The sequence below is a fragment of the Mytilus galloprovincialis genome, chromosome 12 (genome assembly GCF_965363235.1).
Source record: "Mytilus galloprovincialis chromosome 12, xbMytGall1.hap1.1, whole genome shotgun sequence".
NCBI classification, from domain to species: Eukaryota; Metazoa; Mollusca; class Bivalvia; order Mytilida; family Mytilidae; genus Mytilus; species Mytilus galloprovincialis.
Genome location: NC_134849.1, coordinates 21,322,023 through 21,339,814, shown reverse-complemented (window position 1 = coordinate 21,339,814; position 17,792 = coordinate 21,322,023). Strand labels below are relative to the sequence as shown.

Genomic DNA, 17,792 nt, shown 5'->3' with positions numbered 1-17,792 from the left:
AGCTATGCCAATTTAGGCATTTTAGCTATTAAACATTAGAATTCAGTATAACTTTACAGGACTTTTTGTCATGTTTTTTTTTAGGAGAGTTCCATGTCAATATTTCTACATTCTTTGAAGTTATTGCAATGAAGGAACAAATGGGTAATTTTCAATGTGTTAATCATAGAATGAATTTCATTTTTTTGTTGGACTGATTCAGATGTTATTTGTACCCATACAGTTTCTCTCTTATATTACTTACAATTGTTATGATGTTAATATGTGTACCATGCCTTCATTTTCCGTTGAAAAAATTAACATGTTGGTAAAAGAGTGACGAAAGATACCAGAGATAACCGGCTCTGTTGGTAAAAAATAATAAGTTGTCCTAGTCCATTCTCAATTTTATAATCCGACTTCAATGACCTGTAAATAATAAAAACAAAAGTGATCGTGTTCGTGCGATAGATACACATGTGCTTTGTTCTGCGGTCTCCCTTAAAACTTAAGAGATATATATTTGAGCATTACGTGACTTCAAAACACCATCGTGCGCGCGAACCTAAATATAGAATACACTTTCCATATCCAAATATAGAATGTATAGAAAGTGAAACTTCCAAGACAAAATGTTACTCAGTTATCGGTCGGGTTTACCTTATGTACATATCTTCTCTTGTTGATCATTTTTGGTACTAGAATTTTATCTCTAACTCTGTAAAGATGTAGAACATTCAAAAACTGTAAAACAATCGCCTTTTTAAGAAAAATGAGGAAAGTAGTTATCAAAAGTACCAGGATTATAATTTTATACGCCAGACGCGCGTTTTGTCTACATACGACTCATCAGTGACGCTCAGATCAAAATAGTTAAAAAGCCAAACAAATACAAAGTTGAAGAGCATTGAGGACCCAAAATTCCTAAAAGGAAAGGCCTGAGTATTTGTGTATTAAACTTTTATCTTAGATATTTTTCTTCTTCTTAAACAGTTTTTTGCCAGATAATAACTATTTATCGAAAGGGTAATATTGAAGGTCAATATAGTATACAAGGATAAAATATTTTTGCCTATTTGTAGATTGTTTCTTCTTTGATAAATATTATTGTCTATTATTCACTATTTGATTCTTCGGTTCTGTTATGCAAATAGGTATATTCTACTGTTATCTATGTCTTGTTCCTATGTTTTGAATTTTGTAAACTGAATGCAGGTACTTTGTGTTAAAATCGTTAACATCAGTCATATCCTTTCTTTTATTCACTTTTCAATTATACCTACATATTTTTTTTAAGTACCAGATCTGCAATAAAAATGTATTTCCTTTTCAACAAAATTTGATATTGCTGTTTTATTTAAGGATGGCAACATCCCTGTCACTGGACGATATACCGAAATCTCTGTCGCAGGAAGATATAAATTTTCTAAAGTTAGCTGGTTTATTAATAAGAGTGGCACCACGTGCTGTAAGACGAAGGTTTGACTATGAATTCCATCCAGAAAAGCTACAACAATTTCTACGCACAAATCGAGGCAAGATAGATGACCTTAGATATAAACAGAGAATCATCACAGTGGCACAGTATGATTTATTATATCCTAGAGGTACAAAACTATTTTAGGTTGATCCATTTCGATCTATTTCAACTGAGCATTTGAGAAACATATTTTTAATCATTGTTCATAATTACGCTACTTTGAGTATACAAATTCAATGTTATCCTTTGAAACAAGATTTCTCTCTTTGCTTGCATCAGTTTTCATTTAACATTTTAACTGTCATTTAATTGTAGAAATATGTTTTTTTAAGAATTTTCCTGACGGGCATAATACCTTAGCATAAACTCTATGCTAGGGCCTGCCTGTTTCGGTCGTTTTAATACCGAAAATGTCTTATCGAAATATGGAATAAATGTCTATACCTCGTGAAGGGACAGATAATATGCATTTAACACGAAAAAGTCATTGTTCCAAATAGTTGAAGGGTCAGTAGATGGCCTGATGCCAGGTTTTATTTTCCATCCAACATACGATTTATTACGGCTTTTTATAATATATTATCACAGTTTCCCCCATTCAACCCTAATGACCACATTGGAGAATTTGTACTGCGTTTGTTTGGTTTTTTAAAGTAAACTTTGGTCTACTTGTCGCGTGTTTGGTCACTAGGGAAAACAGCAAACAGAAAAACAATTTTTCTTCATTTCATCTTTTGTTTAGGTTCTTCAGGAGTATCATCAGATATGTTTGATGTATCATTGATGGTATGCTTACTCAGACATTTCACAGATCTACCAATCCAAGATAGTCTTCCATTGAAAACTATTCATACTGTTGCTGCAGATATGTCAAGGATAAAATTTTACAGAAACTCCATTGTTCATTCGGACAACGGTAAAGTTGACGAAAACACGTTTTTGGAAATATGGAGCTGTGTAGCTGAGGTATTTTTTCTAATCATTAATTGCAAATAGTAAAAAAGATATCGAACATTTTTCTATCTCGATTGTTGATGACGTCATCTTTACCAAATACATGTTTTTATAAAATATATGTATTTATGCAACCGAAAAAGTAAAAATTTTATGAACATAATAAACCTGTGGGTTGTATAGTGGTTAAAAAGAAAATAATCTTCATTTATACCTGTCAATTTCGTAGAGTTACTTCAACAAGTATGAAAAGTTATGTTGTTCTACATTGAAAACTGTACAACTATTCTTCTTTAATGTGATATATATAATCAAGGTGATGTCAAAGACATGTGTGTGTTGGGATTCATTCATTCTATGAAGGTTAATTGAATCCTAGTGAACAACAATTGATAACCCCTTGCTTTTGAAAATTATATGATTTGTTTGATATCGATGCAGTATTATTTGGTGCAAATAATGTTTCATTATTCAATTGATTGTTAATAATAAGCATTTCTAAAATATCCAACAATTCGTAGATACCGTACTGGTTTTTCATTCTAGCTATCGTTTATTGATTCGGTGTATTTTTTTTGTTTTTGTTTTTGGGATTTATCATATTTCATTGAAAGCTGTGCATTTGTTAGTTGAAAAACATCCAAATACCTATACCTTATTCTGGCGTCGTTTACATTAGTAAATAACATATTCATACAGCTGTTAATTTTTCTTAGTATTATACATACAATTTTCCATACTTGAACAAATTATATACCATGTCAGTAATATCAAAAATGAAGTTTATCATTAAGATTATCAAACATAATTATCTAATATAACAAATGCACAGGTTATGAAAATATATAATGGGAGTTGTTTAAAGTAAGTCTCAGGATTATCCGTCGGTGTGTTTTTTTTGTTTTTTTTTGCTGTGGTAAATTTTTTTTCCCGGTTCTGTAACTTTTCAGTAGAACTTGGATATGGTGTGTTTTGCTTTTGTCGTCTTTGGAAAGACATTTTTTTTAGTGTTGGGGGATAATGTACCAAACAGAATATTATAATTTTCTTCTTTAGAATCTTGAATGCGTAACGTTTTATGTTTCATTGTTTACGTTAAGTACTATATTGTGTTACAGGCAGTTATTAGGCTGGCACCAGAAATAAAGTCAGAGATTGATGCGTTGATAAGTGCATCGTTAACTAACGTCACTGATATCATAGATTTTATACGGCTAGAGAAACAGTTGGAAAACACAAATCAGCATATGGTTACAATCAACAAGAAAGTAGAGACGCTAGAAATAGAAAAAAATAATATAACAGGTATTTGTGATCTATGTTGAAAATATCACTTTGTGATCACTAAATTGTCTCTTGAAAATCAAGTTTCTATGGTTATCAACCATCTTAATACATATTTCTATTCCTAAAGAACTTAAATAAGTAAAATTAAACACAAAGTTATTATTATTTCTAACATAATCGTTGGGTTTTTTTTGACATCGCAATTAAACAAATTGCATAACTTTATATAAAGGCAAGTGGGGGCATCATATGTGTGCCATATAGGCGTTCCTCATTGATATATTTTTCGTTTGAAGTATAAAAAAATGGGGGAGGTTAAAAAAGCATTTCATCAAGATTTAAAAAATAAAAAAAAGAATTATTCCATTGCAAATAAATTTAGATTATGTAATCAATTTCATGTTCATTGACAACATTTAGTTTGTGTCAGAAGCAAATAATGTGTCAAATATTTATATACAATCTTAATTCAGGCTTGTACCAAGCTTGAAAAGATTGTCCATTTTTGCCCCAACTGTTCAGGCTTAGATCTCAGAGGTCGTATCCAGAGTTAAGCTGTTAATGAAGCGATTTTTTTAAAGAGCATTATTAGATTAAGCGAGGATATAACAATGAAAGAACTGGAAGTATTTCTTTACAATGCTCTTCAACTGTGAACTTGTTTGGCTTTATCAATATTTTGATATGAGCGTCACTGATGAGTTTTATGTAGACGAAACGCGCGTCTGGCTTACTGAATTATAATCCTGGTACCTTTGATAACTATTAACACCACTGGGTCGATTCCACTGCTAGTGGACGTTTCGTACCCGAGGGTATCATCAGCCCAGTCGTAAACATTTCGGTGTTGACATGAATATCAATAATGTGGTCATTTTTACAAATTTCTTGTTGAGACTGATGAGTCTTAGGTAGACGAAACGCGCGTCTGGTAAACTAAATTATAATCCTTGTACCTTTGTTAACTATTTACAAGATTAACGATTAACATCATATCTATTATGGTAGTATCTCAGTTTCCAATAACTAGTGACAATTTTAACTTATTCATAAAGCATATGCTCTGTGTGTCAAGTGCTTTATTGATTTTTTGTTCTTGAACACAATACATTTAATTTAGTGTGTTCTAAATTAGTGAGTATGTTGCACTGTTTAAATAAGAGAAACTTACCGCTTACTCTGATTTGAGGTTGCTGTGTTCTGGCAATTAAGTTATTTTCCATCTTCAATTGTCTCTTATACCTTACTACGATTAATATATTATCATTTACTAAACATGATTAAATCCATATCTATCTATCTTAAACTAATTTTGTTTACAGAAATACAACTAAGAACTTTGAAAGAATGGAGAAATACGGACAAAAAATACATTCCTACCTCAGCAACAACCTTTATACAACAATCATTAAACCAAACGACAGGTGTTATCATTACTGGTTCTGCAGGCTGTGGAAAATCTGCAGTCACTCATCATGTAGCATTGGAATTAGAAAAGGAGAAATACGAAATAATTCCTTGTGATGATCCTTCAGAAATCTTTAAGCATTTTACAAAAGATAATTTCCAAGTGTTTGTAATTGATGATGTTTGTGGTAAATTCGCTCTTAATCAACAAAAAGCAGAATCATGGGAGCAAAACGATTGCAAATTAAGTATGCTAATTGAATCTTGTAATCAGAACGATCAGAATGACGAAAATGATAGCAAATCAGTGCATAAGTTCATCATTACGTGCAGGGAGAATATATATGTTCACGAAGCATTCCCAAAACTAACTTGTTTTTCACTTGTCCAATGCAGCTTTAGTACCGAATATAAAATTACTCCAGAAGAAAGAAGGACTATTGCATTGTCGTATGTGCCTGAGAAAACAGTGAACGACATAGAAAATATCTGTCTGTACGATTTTTTCCCTCTTTTATGTTCTTTGTACTGTACAAACCTTAATCAAGATCATAGATTCTTTATCGATCCTGTTGAAATAATTGGAAATGAAATCAAAGAAATGAAAAAACGATGTACATCATCTTTTCTCTGTATTTCTCTTCTTGTTCTTAGAAATAATAAATTTTGTATAGACGAATTAAGATCCGAGGATGTGCAACAGCTAGTTAAGGCTATATGCTGGGACTGTAAAATCGAACCTGTATCCATTGTATCGATACTTAACAGTTTTGAGTGTCTTAAAGGTGTCTATATTACAGAATCAGATGACTTCTACACAGCAATCCACGACAAAATGTTTGACATCATATCAGCAGCTATTGCACCATCTATAATGAAATGTTTAATAGAACACGTTGATATTGCATTCCTGTCAAACCGTACGTATATTTCACCATTTACTCAAAATAGTGTTCCTTTTGTTATTCAAATACCACAACAGTTCGAAAACCAATTTCTACAACGACAAATAAAAGAAGCAATGAAAGGGAAATACTGGGAAGTATTTGGAAGCATTCAAACAGAAAAAGAGGCATATAGAAAACTACTTCTATTGTTTCTGAAAGAACAAGACGCATGTCAGCAAATTTCGTATGATTTCGATGAAGATGGAAATACGCCTTTGTATGTATCGTCTCACTTGGGATACATAGATTTTGTAGAATATTTTGTAGTAAATTATCCGTATTACATAGAGGTTAAAGACAAGGAAGGAAGATCTCCATTTTATGTCGCATGTGAAAAGGGTCACATCGCAGTTGTTAGATATTTAATGAAATATAATGAGGACATTAATGCAGGAAACGCAGATGAAACAACAGCATTATCGGCAACCTGCCAAAATGGTCACACTGAGGTGGCTCAACTGTTATTAGACAACAATGCAGATATCAACATATCTAATATAAATAATCAGAACACACTGTATTTTGCTTGCTTGAGTGGGAATGTGAAATTGGTAAAACTTTTATTAACCGGTGATTATAATGTGGATGTCAAAAGTAGAGATGCTTTTGGACAAACTAGTTTACATGCAGCCTGTCAAAATGGACACACAGAAACCGTGAACACATTGATTGAATTTGGTATGGATGTCAATAAAAAAGATAAAAATGGTAGGACACCACTTTATGTTGGATGTAGACATGGTTGTCATGATACAGTAAAATACTTACTTGATTTAAACGGTCAAGCATTAAATAGTCGTGTAGATACAACAGTAAAAAACGATAAAGGATGGTCAGCTCTATATGCAGCATGTTTCAAAGGACATATAGAGGTAGTTAAGTTATTAATTGATGTTGGTATGAATCTTAATGACACAACAAATAGAGGTTCTACACCACTACACAAGGCTTGTCAGGAAGGTCATTATGAAACAGTGAAATTCTTACTTGATTTAAACGGCCAAGAATTTAATAGTCGTGTAGATACAACAATAAAGGATAAAGAAGGATGGTCAGCTTTACATTTAGCGTGTCAAAACGGACATAAAGAGGTAATTAAGTTATTAATCGATGTTGGTATGAATCCTAATGACACAACGCATAGTGGTTCTACACCACTACACAAGGCTTGTCAGGAAGGTCATTATGAAACAGTGAAATTCTTACTTGATTTAAACGGCCAAGAATTTAATAGTTGTGTAGATACAACAATAAAGAATAAAGAAGGATGGTCAGCTTTACATGTTGCGTGTCAAAACGGACATAAAGAGGTAATTAAGTTATTAATCGATGTTGGTATGAATCTTAATGACACAACGCATAGTGGTTCTACACCACTACACAAGGCTTGTCAGGAAGGTCATTATGAAACAGTGAAATTCTTACTTGATTTAAACGGTCAATCACTAAATAGTCGTGTACAAACAACGGTAAAAGACGACAAAGGATTGTCAGCTTTACATTTAGCGTGTCAAAAAAACGGAAATAAAGAGGTAATTAAGTTTTTAATCGATGTTGGTATGAATCTTAATGACACAACAAATAGAGGTTCTACACCACTACACAAGGCTTGTCAGGAAGGTCATTATGAAACAGTGAAATTCTTACTTGATTTAAACGGCCAAGAATTTAATAGTCGTGTAGATACAACAATAAAGGATAAAGAAGGATGGTCAGCTTTACATTTAGCGTGTCAAAACGGACATAAAGAGGTAATTAAGTTATTAATCGATGTTGGTATGAATCCTAATGACACAACGCATAGTGGTTCTACACCACTACACAAGGCTTGTCAGGAAGGTCATTATGAAACAGTGAAATTCTTACTTGATTTAAACGGTCAAACACTAAATAGTCGTGTACATACAACGGTAAAAGACGACAAAGGATTGTCAGCTTTACATTTGGCTTGTCAAAACGGATATAAAGAGGTAATTAAGTTATTAATTGATGTTGGTATGAATCTTAATGACACAACAAATAGAGGTTCTACACCACTACACCAGGCTTGTCAGGAAGGTCATTATGAAACAGTGAAATTCTTACTTGATTTAAACGGCCAAGAATTTAATAGTCGTGTAGATACAACAATAAAGGATAAAGACGAATGGTCAGCTTTACATTTAGCGTGTCAAAACGGACATAAAGAGGTAATTAAGTTATTAATCGATGTTGGTATGAATTCTAATGACACAACGCATAGTGGTTCTACACCACTACACAAGGCTTGTCAGGAAGGTCATTATGAAACAGTGAAATTCTTACTTGATTTAAACGGTCAATCACTAAATAGTCGTGTACATACAACGGTAAAAGACGACAAAGGATTGTCAGCTTTACATTTAGCGTGTCAAAAAGACGGAAATAAAGAGGTAATTAAGTTTTTAATCGATGTTGGTATGAATCTTAATGACACAACAAATAGAGGTTCTACACCACTACACAAGGCTTGTCAGGAAGGTCATTATGAAACAGTGAAATTCTTACTTGATTTAAACGGCCAAGAATTTAATAGTCGTGTAGATACAACAATAAAGGATAAAGAAGGATGGTCAGCTTTACATTTAGCGTGTCAAAACGGACATAAAGAGGTAGTTAAGTTATTAATCGATGTTGGTATGAATCCTAATGACACAACGCATAGTGGTTCTACACCACTACACAAGGCTTGTCAGGAAGGTCATTATGAAACAGTGAAATTCTTACTTGATTTAAACGGTCAAACACTAAATAGTCGTGTACATACAACGGTAAAAGACGACAAAGGATTGTCAGCTTTACATTTGGCTTGTCAAAACGGATATAAAGAGGTAATTAAGTTATTAATTGATGTTGGTATGAATCTTAATGACACAACAAATAGAGGTTCTACACCACTACACCAGGCTTGTCAGGAAGGTCATTATGAAACAGTGAAATTCTTATTTGATTTAAACGGCCAAGAATTTAATAGTCGTGTAGATACAACAATAAAGGATAAAGAAGGATGGTCAGCTTTACATTTAGCGTGTCAAAACGGACATAAAGAGGTAATTAAGTTATTAATCGATGTTGGTATGAATCTTAATGACACAACGCATAGTGGTTCTACACCACTACACAAGGCTTGTCAGGAAGGTCATTATGAAACAGTGAAATTCTTACTTGATTTAAACGGCCAAGAATTTAATAGTTGTGTAGATACAACAATAAAGAATAAAGAAGGATGGTCAGCTTTACATGTTGCGTGTCAAAACGGACATAAAGAGGTAATTGAGTTATTAATCGATGTTGGTATGAATCTTAATGACACAACAAATAGCGGTTCTACACCACTACACAAGGCTTGTCAGAAAGGTCATTATGAAACAGTAAAATACTTACTTGATTTAAACGGTCAAGCACTCAATAGTTGTGTAAATACAACGCTAAAAGACGACAAAGGATGGTCAGCTTTTCATTTAGCGTGTCAAAACGGACATAAAGAGGTAATGAAGTTATTTATCGATGTTGGTATGAATATTGATGACACAACAAATAGCGATTTAAACAGTCCAGAATTAAATAATCGTGTTTGTACTACCATTAAAGACAAAGATTGATGGTTAGCTTTTACATGTAGCTTGTTCTAATGAACATTCAGAAATATTAAAGCTATTGCTTGATTTCGGTATGAATATAAAGAAAAGAGACCATTCTGGAAAAACAGATGTTCACATAGCTTGATTCAATGGACATGGTGATATTGTGAAGATATTAAAAGATAATTGTGCAGAAATTATAAATACAGGATACAGACGTACTCCGTATATGTTTGCTAAAGAAAATGGTTATTCTGATATTATGAAACCTTTGAAAGAATAGTTTAAACAACATGACGAAGAATATAATAAAGAGCGTTTAAACATTGTAATCACAACCAATTAAGCACTATATAGGAATATCAATTTATTGAGACTTTTACTGACTATTTGTTTTTAATTAGATCTTGTGACGTCTTACTTTAAATGATCAAGATTTCTGAATACGTTCAATAAACATATATCATTAGTAAAGTAAGTCAATATTTGACAATTTGTACAAGTGAATAAAAGGTACCGTTAAATTGCATTTCAAGTTTATCCTTATTCAAAGTATTCAAAACATAATAAATAGAAAATATAATTTGTAATTTGTTATTGTTTTATACATGTAAATTTGTTGTCTTAAAGCTACAAAATTCGCTGTATGCGCAACATAGGGATTATCCTCTGGTGGCGTATGTAGGCGGTGGCGGCTGCCTCGTAAAAACTGTTTGTTTAAAGCTTTATGAGAGAAGGAATAGGATCATGCAATCCTTGTATGCAGATACTTTGTGAAATGGAGTGTCTTTTGTCATATGCTCATTGTTCTTGATATCTTTTTAGTTGCTCGGCGAATGCATGAAAGCAATGATAGTTATTTGCTGTGTGTTATAGGATAATTATATATGGGATATGGGTTCCTTGCAACGCATTCATGTTCCTCAAACAAGTTTTACCTAAATTCGAACTCATTTCATAGAAAAAGTAATTAAGGTTAAAGTAACGTGGTTATGTTCCTTTTGCAAATACTATAAGCTGAATATCAACTATGTGGTGTATAAAATGATTGTTAGTGTTACATGTCGTCTGACAGGTTCGTCTGGCTTTTACTTCATTTTCATGGTCGTTTGCAAATAATATCTTTTTGTGTATTGGTATTTTTTTTAAAGTACTTCAGGCACTAGGTCAACCATATTTAGTGTAAGAAAAAATTAACCTTACATAACATGACATTAAGAGTGTTACATAATTATATTGGTTTTTTTTTAAATAGAAAATGGGTTATTATCCAACGCTCGATGAAACTCATATCTCTTTGTAACTCAATAAATTGATGAAGAAACAGAGACTACAATCTATACCAAGAATACCAATGTCCCTATATTTAAAACACATGTTGATATATGACAAGGTATCCATGAAGTTGGGCAAAATTTGAAAAGAAATATGAACTAATGAGGGATTGTACTTAGATCAAAACACCTTTTTTTACATATCTTTTCAATCAAAGTCTTAATAAGAATATAAAAGAACATAGAATAAAAATAAAGGTAAAATAAACTTTTAAGTGTATAACAAAACAACAAAAACAGACCGAATAACATACACAAAACACTTTATATCGTCTAGAAAAATGCATGCCAAAGCTATAAGCCTGCTTACATATTCTAACTTGATAGGACATCATGCAATCCTTCTCGTCATTGTTACTAGTACGTAATTTTGAAGTGAAATGATAACTTTGATCGGAACATCTTTTAAAGTCTGAATAATAGATTTTTCCATCAATTTCATTCTTTCAGTCAGTTTTCAGACTGTATCCACTGTGATAAAATATGAACTGTACAGATGAATCGCTAGCAATAAGTTGAGATGTGTTCAGATTGTTCGGTAGTTTTTATTTAAACTATCTTTTAACATCAACAACGTACTGAATTGTCAGAAAAGGTTCTGAACAGTGCTGAATTAACTGCAGGTAAGACGTCTGAATAGTCTTTGAGTGCACCGCAATAAGTCTGAAAATTGACCAAGAGACTGAATACAACTGAATAATTTTTTGGTCCGACTTCTCAGATTGTGTTTAGATTCAAATGATCGCTTTTAGACCTAATTCGGATACTAGTGTTTGTCTGTCAAAGATGATATCATACGACAGCGTCATACATCAACAGACATGAAGACACAAGTTTACTGAAACTGTGTAACTTACTTGATATAGTAAAAAGTTTTAATATCTTTTCTGGAACAGTTGACAACTTACTTAAACGTTAACTGACACTAACATTCAGGCTCAGGATAAGTCATGATCTTGTGTATTTCACCATTATTTCCATCTAGCGCCACTAATTAATTGGCACGTTATTTCATTACTCCGATAAATCGCGTTAAAAAGTGTTTCCCTAAAAAGATACATTTATTCTTATGTCAGACACAGACTTGTGTAGTTACGAGAACTAAAACCCAATCAGAGCAATAAATTGTCAGTTACGGGAAACTGGAATGAAGTCCAGAAACTATATCGTCTTGAATTACAACAAAAGCGACAATATGCAATCTCGAGGAGTAGATTCTCTGGCTTTGAAATACATAATGGATGCATATAAATATGGATTTTCTTACTGTAATGAACACTGTTGATTAGGAAAATATGACTAGTCTATGTAATCAGATACCTATTACTGCAATCACAAATATGGTATAAGAATGTCGGAAGTGAGTTTACTAAGTAGTTTTGATAATCAAGTCCGACAAAACTAATGAGTCGCACATCTGTGTCTATCTGAAGTCAGAAGATTGTAATTCAGTTAATGTGATAAATTGCTGTTTTTCATATTTGATTTTTCGTGTTTATGTCTAGGTTATAAATCAGGTCATTGGTTTTTTCAATTCTTTTTCCTGACAGTTCGAAAACAGGTGAATCAACAAATCCTAACAAAACTAAACGCTCGACTATATAAACCAACAGAACGACTGGAAATCCACTGGCATGTTTTCTTTTGTTGCTTGCATTATACCAGCATTAAAACAAACAGAGGGTGAAGCAGGTATCTTCCTTATTGTATTCTTCAGAGAATATACAATATCTTCAGCCTGATATAAGTACTGTTTGAATTTGTGATAATTTTATCCAAAATATAAAGCACTCCATCACAAGTTGGTTGACAATAATAGAATTTCTTTTTTATAAATGAAAATAGAAGATGAAGAGCCAATGAGACAACTCTACATCCAAATAACAATTTTAAAAAAGTAAACCATTATAGGTCAATGTACGGCCTTCAACACGAAGCCTTGGCTCACACCGAACAACAAGCTATAAAGGGCCCCAAAATTACTAGTGTAAACCCATTCAAACGGGAAAACCAACTGTCAAAACGAGAAACGAGAAACACGTATGAATTAATAAGCAGACGACAACTACTGTACATCAGATTTTTGACTTAGGACAGGTGCAAACATTTGCAGCGGGATTAAACGTTAAATAGATCTAAATCTAGCCTATTTAAATAACATATCGTGCCGAATTTGACGGAGTTTGTACTTACATTCACAACCTAACGGGTGCCACAAATAGAGAAGGATCTGCTTGCTCTACTGGGAAATAAAAGTCTCCCCATAGTGTTTGTCATGCCATTAGTAGTTTGTTTAAAACTAATGAGTTATACCATCCCTTTCAGTACTTTTTATACTCTTTGAAGAATTTCATGTGTGGGATTTAGCAATTTTGAGTGAAATACATCTGGTCGAACAATATGCCGGATGAATTAAACTTTGAACCATATAATTAACAAACATTTGGAGGAGAAACGTAAAAAATGATTCGGTAGTTACTGAAAACAACTAAGTAAAAAACATGCTACATATTCAATAGTGTTAATATCTTAATGTAAGTTTATCTCTTTTTAACATAAAAGAAATGCAATGTTTTGTTACTTTCTGTGAAGTCCTAAAATTGACATTTATTAAACAGACACTAAATACATTGATTTTCTTTCGCCAGCGAAATAATGCCGCAGATTGTATGATCTGCTTACCCTTCCGGAGCACCCTACGTTTTAGTGAGGTTCGTGTTGTATAGTCTTTAGTTTTTTATGATCTCTATATTGTGTTTTATGTACTATTGTTGGTTTTTGTTGCCACGGCATTGTTTGTTTTACCTGTGGTATATTTCGCTTGTTCTTTGATAGATATAGCATGTATAGGGAAATAGTAAAGATAATAAAATTGAGAATAGAAATGTGGAACATGTCAAAGAGACACCAACCCGATAAAAGAGCAGATAGCACGTATGAACCTATATATTTAAGAGAGTTAAAGAGTTTTATAGGTTGAAATATTTTACAGATATTCCAAGCGTTTCTTTTGTTATTTTATTGGTAATTTTATCTAATTTTCATGGTTCAGTCACTGAAAATGGAAAAACAAGGTCATAGAAATTTGGTAAATATAGTTTCAGTCAGAACTTGAAATTATTTCATGGTTCAAGGATCATGGATTTTGGATGGTAATGTGGTTTATCGTCTTTCTCTGTTTCCATTTTTTACATGTAAAAGTCGGTTATAGGTCAGCTTAAACATACGAGCAAACCCTCCCGTTTTGAGCAGGAGACTCCCGCTTAACTGCCGAAATTCGTGAAATCTGCCGCTTGTCGGTACTCTCCCGCGCGGGAATATAGAATCTCCCGCTTTTGGATACTTTAGCCTTGAATGTCAAGTCAACATTAATGTATTTATCAAAGTTGTACAAATCGAACATGTAAAATGTTGTTTGTTTATAGTTAACACGTGTTTGGTTAATTATTGTAAGGTCGGTTCGATTGTGATATTGAGTTCATGCAAATGAGTGAACTCAGGTGGTTTATAGTCATTCGAGCCATTGCAGTCAAAGTGTACAGTAGCATTTTATTAGTTTGTCTTCGACTTGTACTTTTCGTAATATGGCAAGTTCTGAACGTGAAGAAAGTCACCTTTATGACATTATGATGCTGACATAACAGATAGAGACATGTTAACCAAAATTGCAGACATAACCTTAAACAATTCTTAAGTTATAACGATTGCTGATAAGTCACCAGCAGGATGGGATATAGTAAAAGAATACCTCTCAGACGAGCTTGCTTAGGTTTCTGATGATGAGAAAAAAATTAGGTCCGCTGTAACACGGACCTTGACGCACCAGTAGCAAAAATAACAAGAGCGTTTTAAAGATCAAGGTGATAACTATTGTTTGCATAATGTATGGTTTTTCATCATATTGATTTGAATATAAAAATTAATTATATAAAATGAACACTTAGATATTATTTAGTACATGTCATTTTAATATGAAAAAGAATCCCTCTTGGTGATCTGTTTAGGGAAATGAGAAGAACATATTATATATTTGAAAGATAATGATACAAATTTATTCGTTTTATACATGATTGATAATGGTTATTCTATCCAGTTGATCACGATTCAACAAGCTATACTGTTATATTTAACAAGAACTAAATAAAAATGCTGAATTGGTTTAAGAAGTTAATCCAGAGAAAGGATTTGTAAAGGGATTATTTTTGTCCTACATGTAGTTAAACAACACGTTTGGGAATGAATAATTCAGTTCTTTTTTTCATGGCATCCAGTTCAGTATATATCAGATTTTTAATGAGTACTAACTATTAAAAAAGTTAGAAAGGATAAAAAGATATCTGACATGTGCAGTAGATAAAATATATAGTTTTTAAGAGCTTTATCTAAATTTTAGGATTTTCTTATCCCAGGCATAGATTACCTTAGCCGTATTTGGCACAACTTTTTTGGAATTTTGGATCCTCAATGCTCTTCAACTTTGTACTTGTTTGGGTTTATAAATATTTTTGATTTAAGCGTCACTGATGAGTCTTATGTAGACGAAACTCGCGTCTGGCGTACTAGATTATAACCCTGGTACCTTTGATAACTATTTACACCACTGGGTCGATGCCACTGCTGGTGGACGTTTCGTCCCCGAGGGTATCACCAGCCCAGTAGTCAACACTTCGGTGCTGACATGAATATCAAGAATGTGGTCATTTTTATAAATTTCCTGTATACAAAACTTTGAACTTTTTGAAAAACTAAGGATTTTCTTATCCCAGGCATAGATTACCTTAGCCGTATTTGGCACAACTTTTTGGAATTTTGGATCCTCAATGCTCTTCAACATTGTACTTGTTTGGGTTTATAAACATTTTTGATTTGAGCGTCACTGATGAGTCTTATGTAGACGAAACGCGCGTCTGGCGTACTGAATTATAACCCTGGTACCTTTGATAACTATTTACACCACTGGGTCGATGCCACTGCTGGTGGACGTTTCGTCCCCGAGGGTATCACCAGCCCAGTAGTCAACACTTCGGTGCTGACATGAATATCAAGAATGTGGTCATTTTTATAAATTTCCTGTATACAAAACTTTGAACTTTTTGAAAAACTAAGGATTTTCTTATCCCAGCATAGATTACCTAAGCCGTATTTGGCACAACTTTTTGGAATTCTGGATCCTCAATGCTCTTCAACTTTGTACTTGTTTGGGTTTATAAATATTTTTGATTTGAGCGTCACTGATGAGTCTTATGTAGACGAAATGCGCGTCTGGCGTATTAAATTATAGCCCTGGTACCTTTGATAACTATTATTACAATAACCAAGAGTTTCATTTTGAATATTGTTGTCTAATTTACGCATTTGGAATGATACTAGTCGAATTCTTTTAGGTTTAGTACTTTCTGAGTAACTATTTGTCTTAATCGCTGGGCTGGTTGCTTGTTAAATATAGTGATAGTTATATTAAGACACTGGGCTATTAATCAATTAATCCACTGGACAGGTTGTTATTGAAGCCGCTGGACTAGTTGTTAGTGAAACCACTATTCTTGTTGTTATTAAAGACATTGTGCAAATTGTAATTAAAACCACTGGGCTGATGAATAATAAAGCGTCTGGGCATGTTGTTATTGACGCCACTGGGCGTGTTGTTATTGACACCACTGGACATGTTGTTATTGACGCCACTGGACGTGTTGTTATTGACACCACTGGGCGTGTTGTTACCGGGCAGGTATTGAAGCCACTGGGAAGGTTAACATTGTTTGTAAAGCCAATGAGCCGGTTGTTTATGAAGACACAGGGCAGGTTCTTATTGACATCAGTGGTCAGCATGTTGTTGAAGACATTTGACTTGTTGTTGTTGAAACCACTCGACATTTAGTAATTGAAGCTACAAGGCTTATAGTTACAGTTATTTAAGCCACTCGGCATGTTGTTATTGATGCCATTAGCCAGGTTGTTATTGAAGATACTGGACTTTTAGTTGTTACAGACTATTGCGTAGTTGTTGTTGAAGACACTGGGCTTGGTGTTGAGGACATTGGGTTGGTAGATGTTGAAGACACTTGGCTTGATGTCGAGGACATTGGGTTGGTAGATGTTAAAGACACTGAGCTTGGTGTTATGGACATTGGGTTGATAGATGTTGAAGACAATAGGCTTGGTGTTGAGGACATTGGGTTGGTAAATGTTGAAGACACTTGCAGTGACTTGGTTGCTTGTTGTTGAAGCCACTGGTCAAGTTGTTATCACAGCACTTGGCTGGTAGTTATTCAATACACTGGGCATGTTGATCTTGAAAACAGTGGGTAGGTTGTTATAAAAAACACTTGGCTGGTAGTTATTCAAGACACTGGGCATTTTGATGTTGAAAACTTTGGATAGGTTGTTATTGAAGACACTTGGCAGGTTTGTTGATGAAGCTTCTGTGTATGTTGTTATTGAAGGCACTTGGCAGGTTTGTTGATGAAGCTTCTGTGTATGTTGTTATTGAAGACACTGCTGATTGTTGTTAAAGACATTGGGCAGGTTGTTTAGTTATTGAAGACAATGGGCTTGTTGTTATTGGAGACACTGAGCTGGTTGTTTAAAATTCTCGGCTGGTTGTTAAAGATACTGGGCTGGTTGTTGTTGAATTTTGTTTTGTATATGTTAATAATTGCCGACCTGTTTGTTGTCTGCATGTACCACTGCATATACTTTTATTGTAAATCCTTGATAAAATCGAGGAAAGAATATAGATTATAAGCGTGTTTGTCTCTATTGACATCCATTATTCGTCGCTTAGGAAATATTAATTACATAAATA

At 33.4% G+C, this 17,792-nt stretch overlaps 1 protein-coding gene across 1 annotated transcript; it reads left to right on the top strand.

The window, feature by feature from the left end:
• The first annotated feature begins 2,210 nt into the window (after positions 1 to 2,210).
• On the top strand, positions 2,211 to 10,243 carry LOC143053953 (uncharacterized). The gene is made up of 3 exons (XM_076226773.1): positions 2,211 to 2,425; positions 3,532 to 3,718; positions 5,023 to 10,243. Exons 1-3 carry the CDS (start codon positions 2,225 to 2,227, stop codon positions 9,672 to 9,674), a joined length of 5,040 nt encoding a protein of 1,679 aa, XP_076082888.1. The 5' UTR covers positions 2,211 to 2,224; the 3' UTR covers positions 9,675 to 10,243.
• Positions 10,244 to 17,792: the final 7,549 nt, after the last annotated feature.

What these genes read in the sequence shown, in the direction of transcription:
- LOC143053953 (XM_076226773.1), top strand. Translation starts at nt 2,225, where the DNA reads ATGTTTGATGTATCATTGATGGTATGCTTACTCAGACATTTCACAGAT. An exon ending in TATGGAGCTGTGTAGCTGAG is followed by an intron (nt 2,426 to 3,531) that starts GTATTTTTTCTA and finishes ATTGTGTTACAG; the next exon opens with GCAGTTATTAGGCTGGCACC. An exon ending in AGAAAAAAATAATATAACAG is followed by an intron (nt 3,719 to 5,022) that starts GTATTTGTGATC and finishes TTTTGTTTACAG; the next exon opens with AAATACAACTAAGAACTTTG.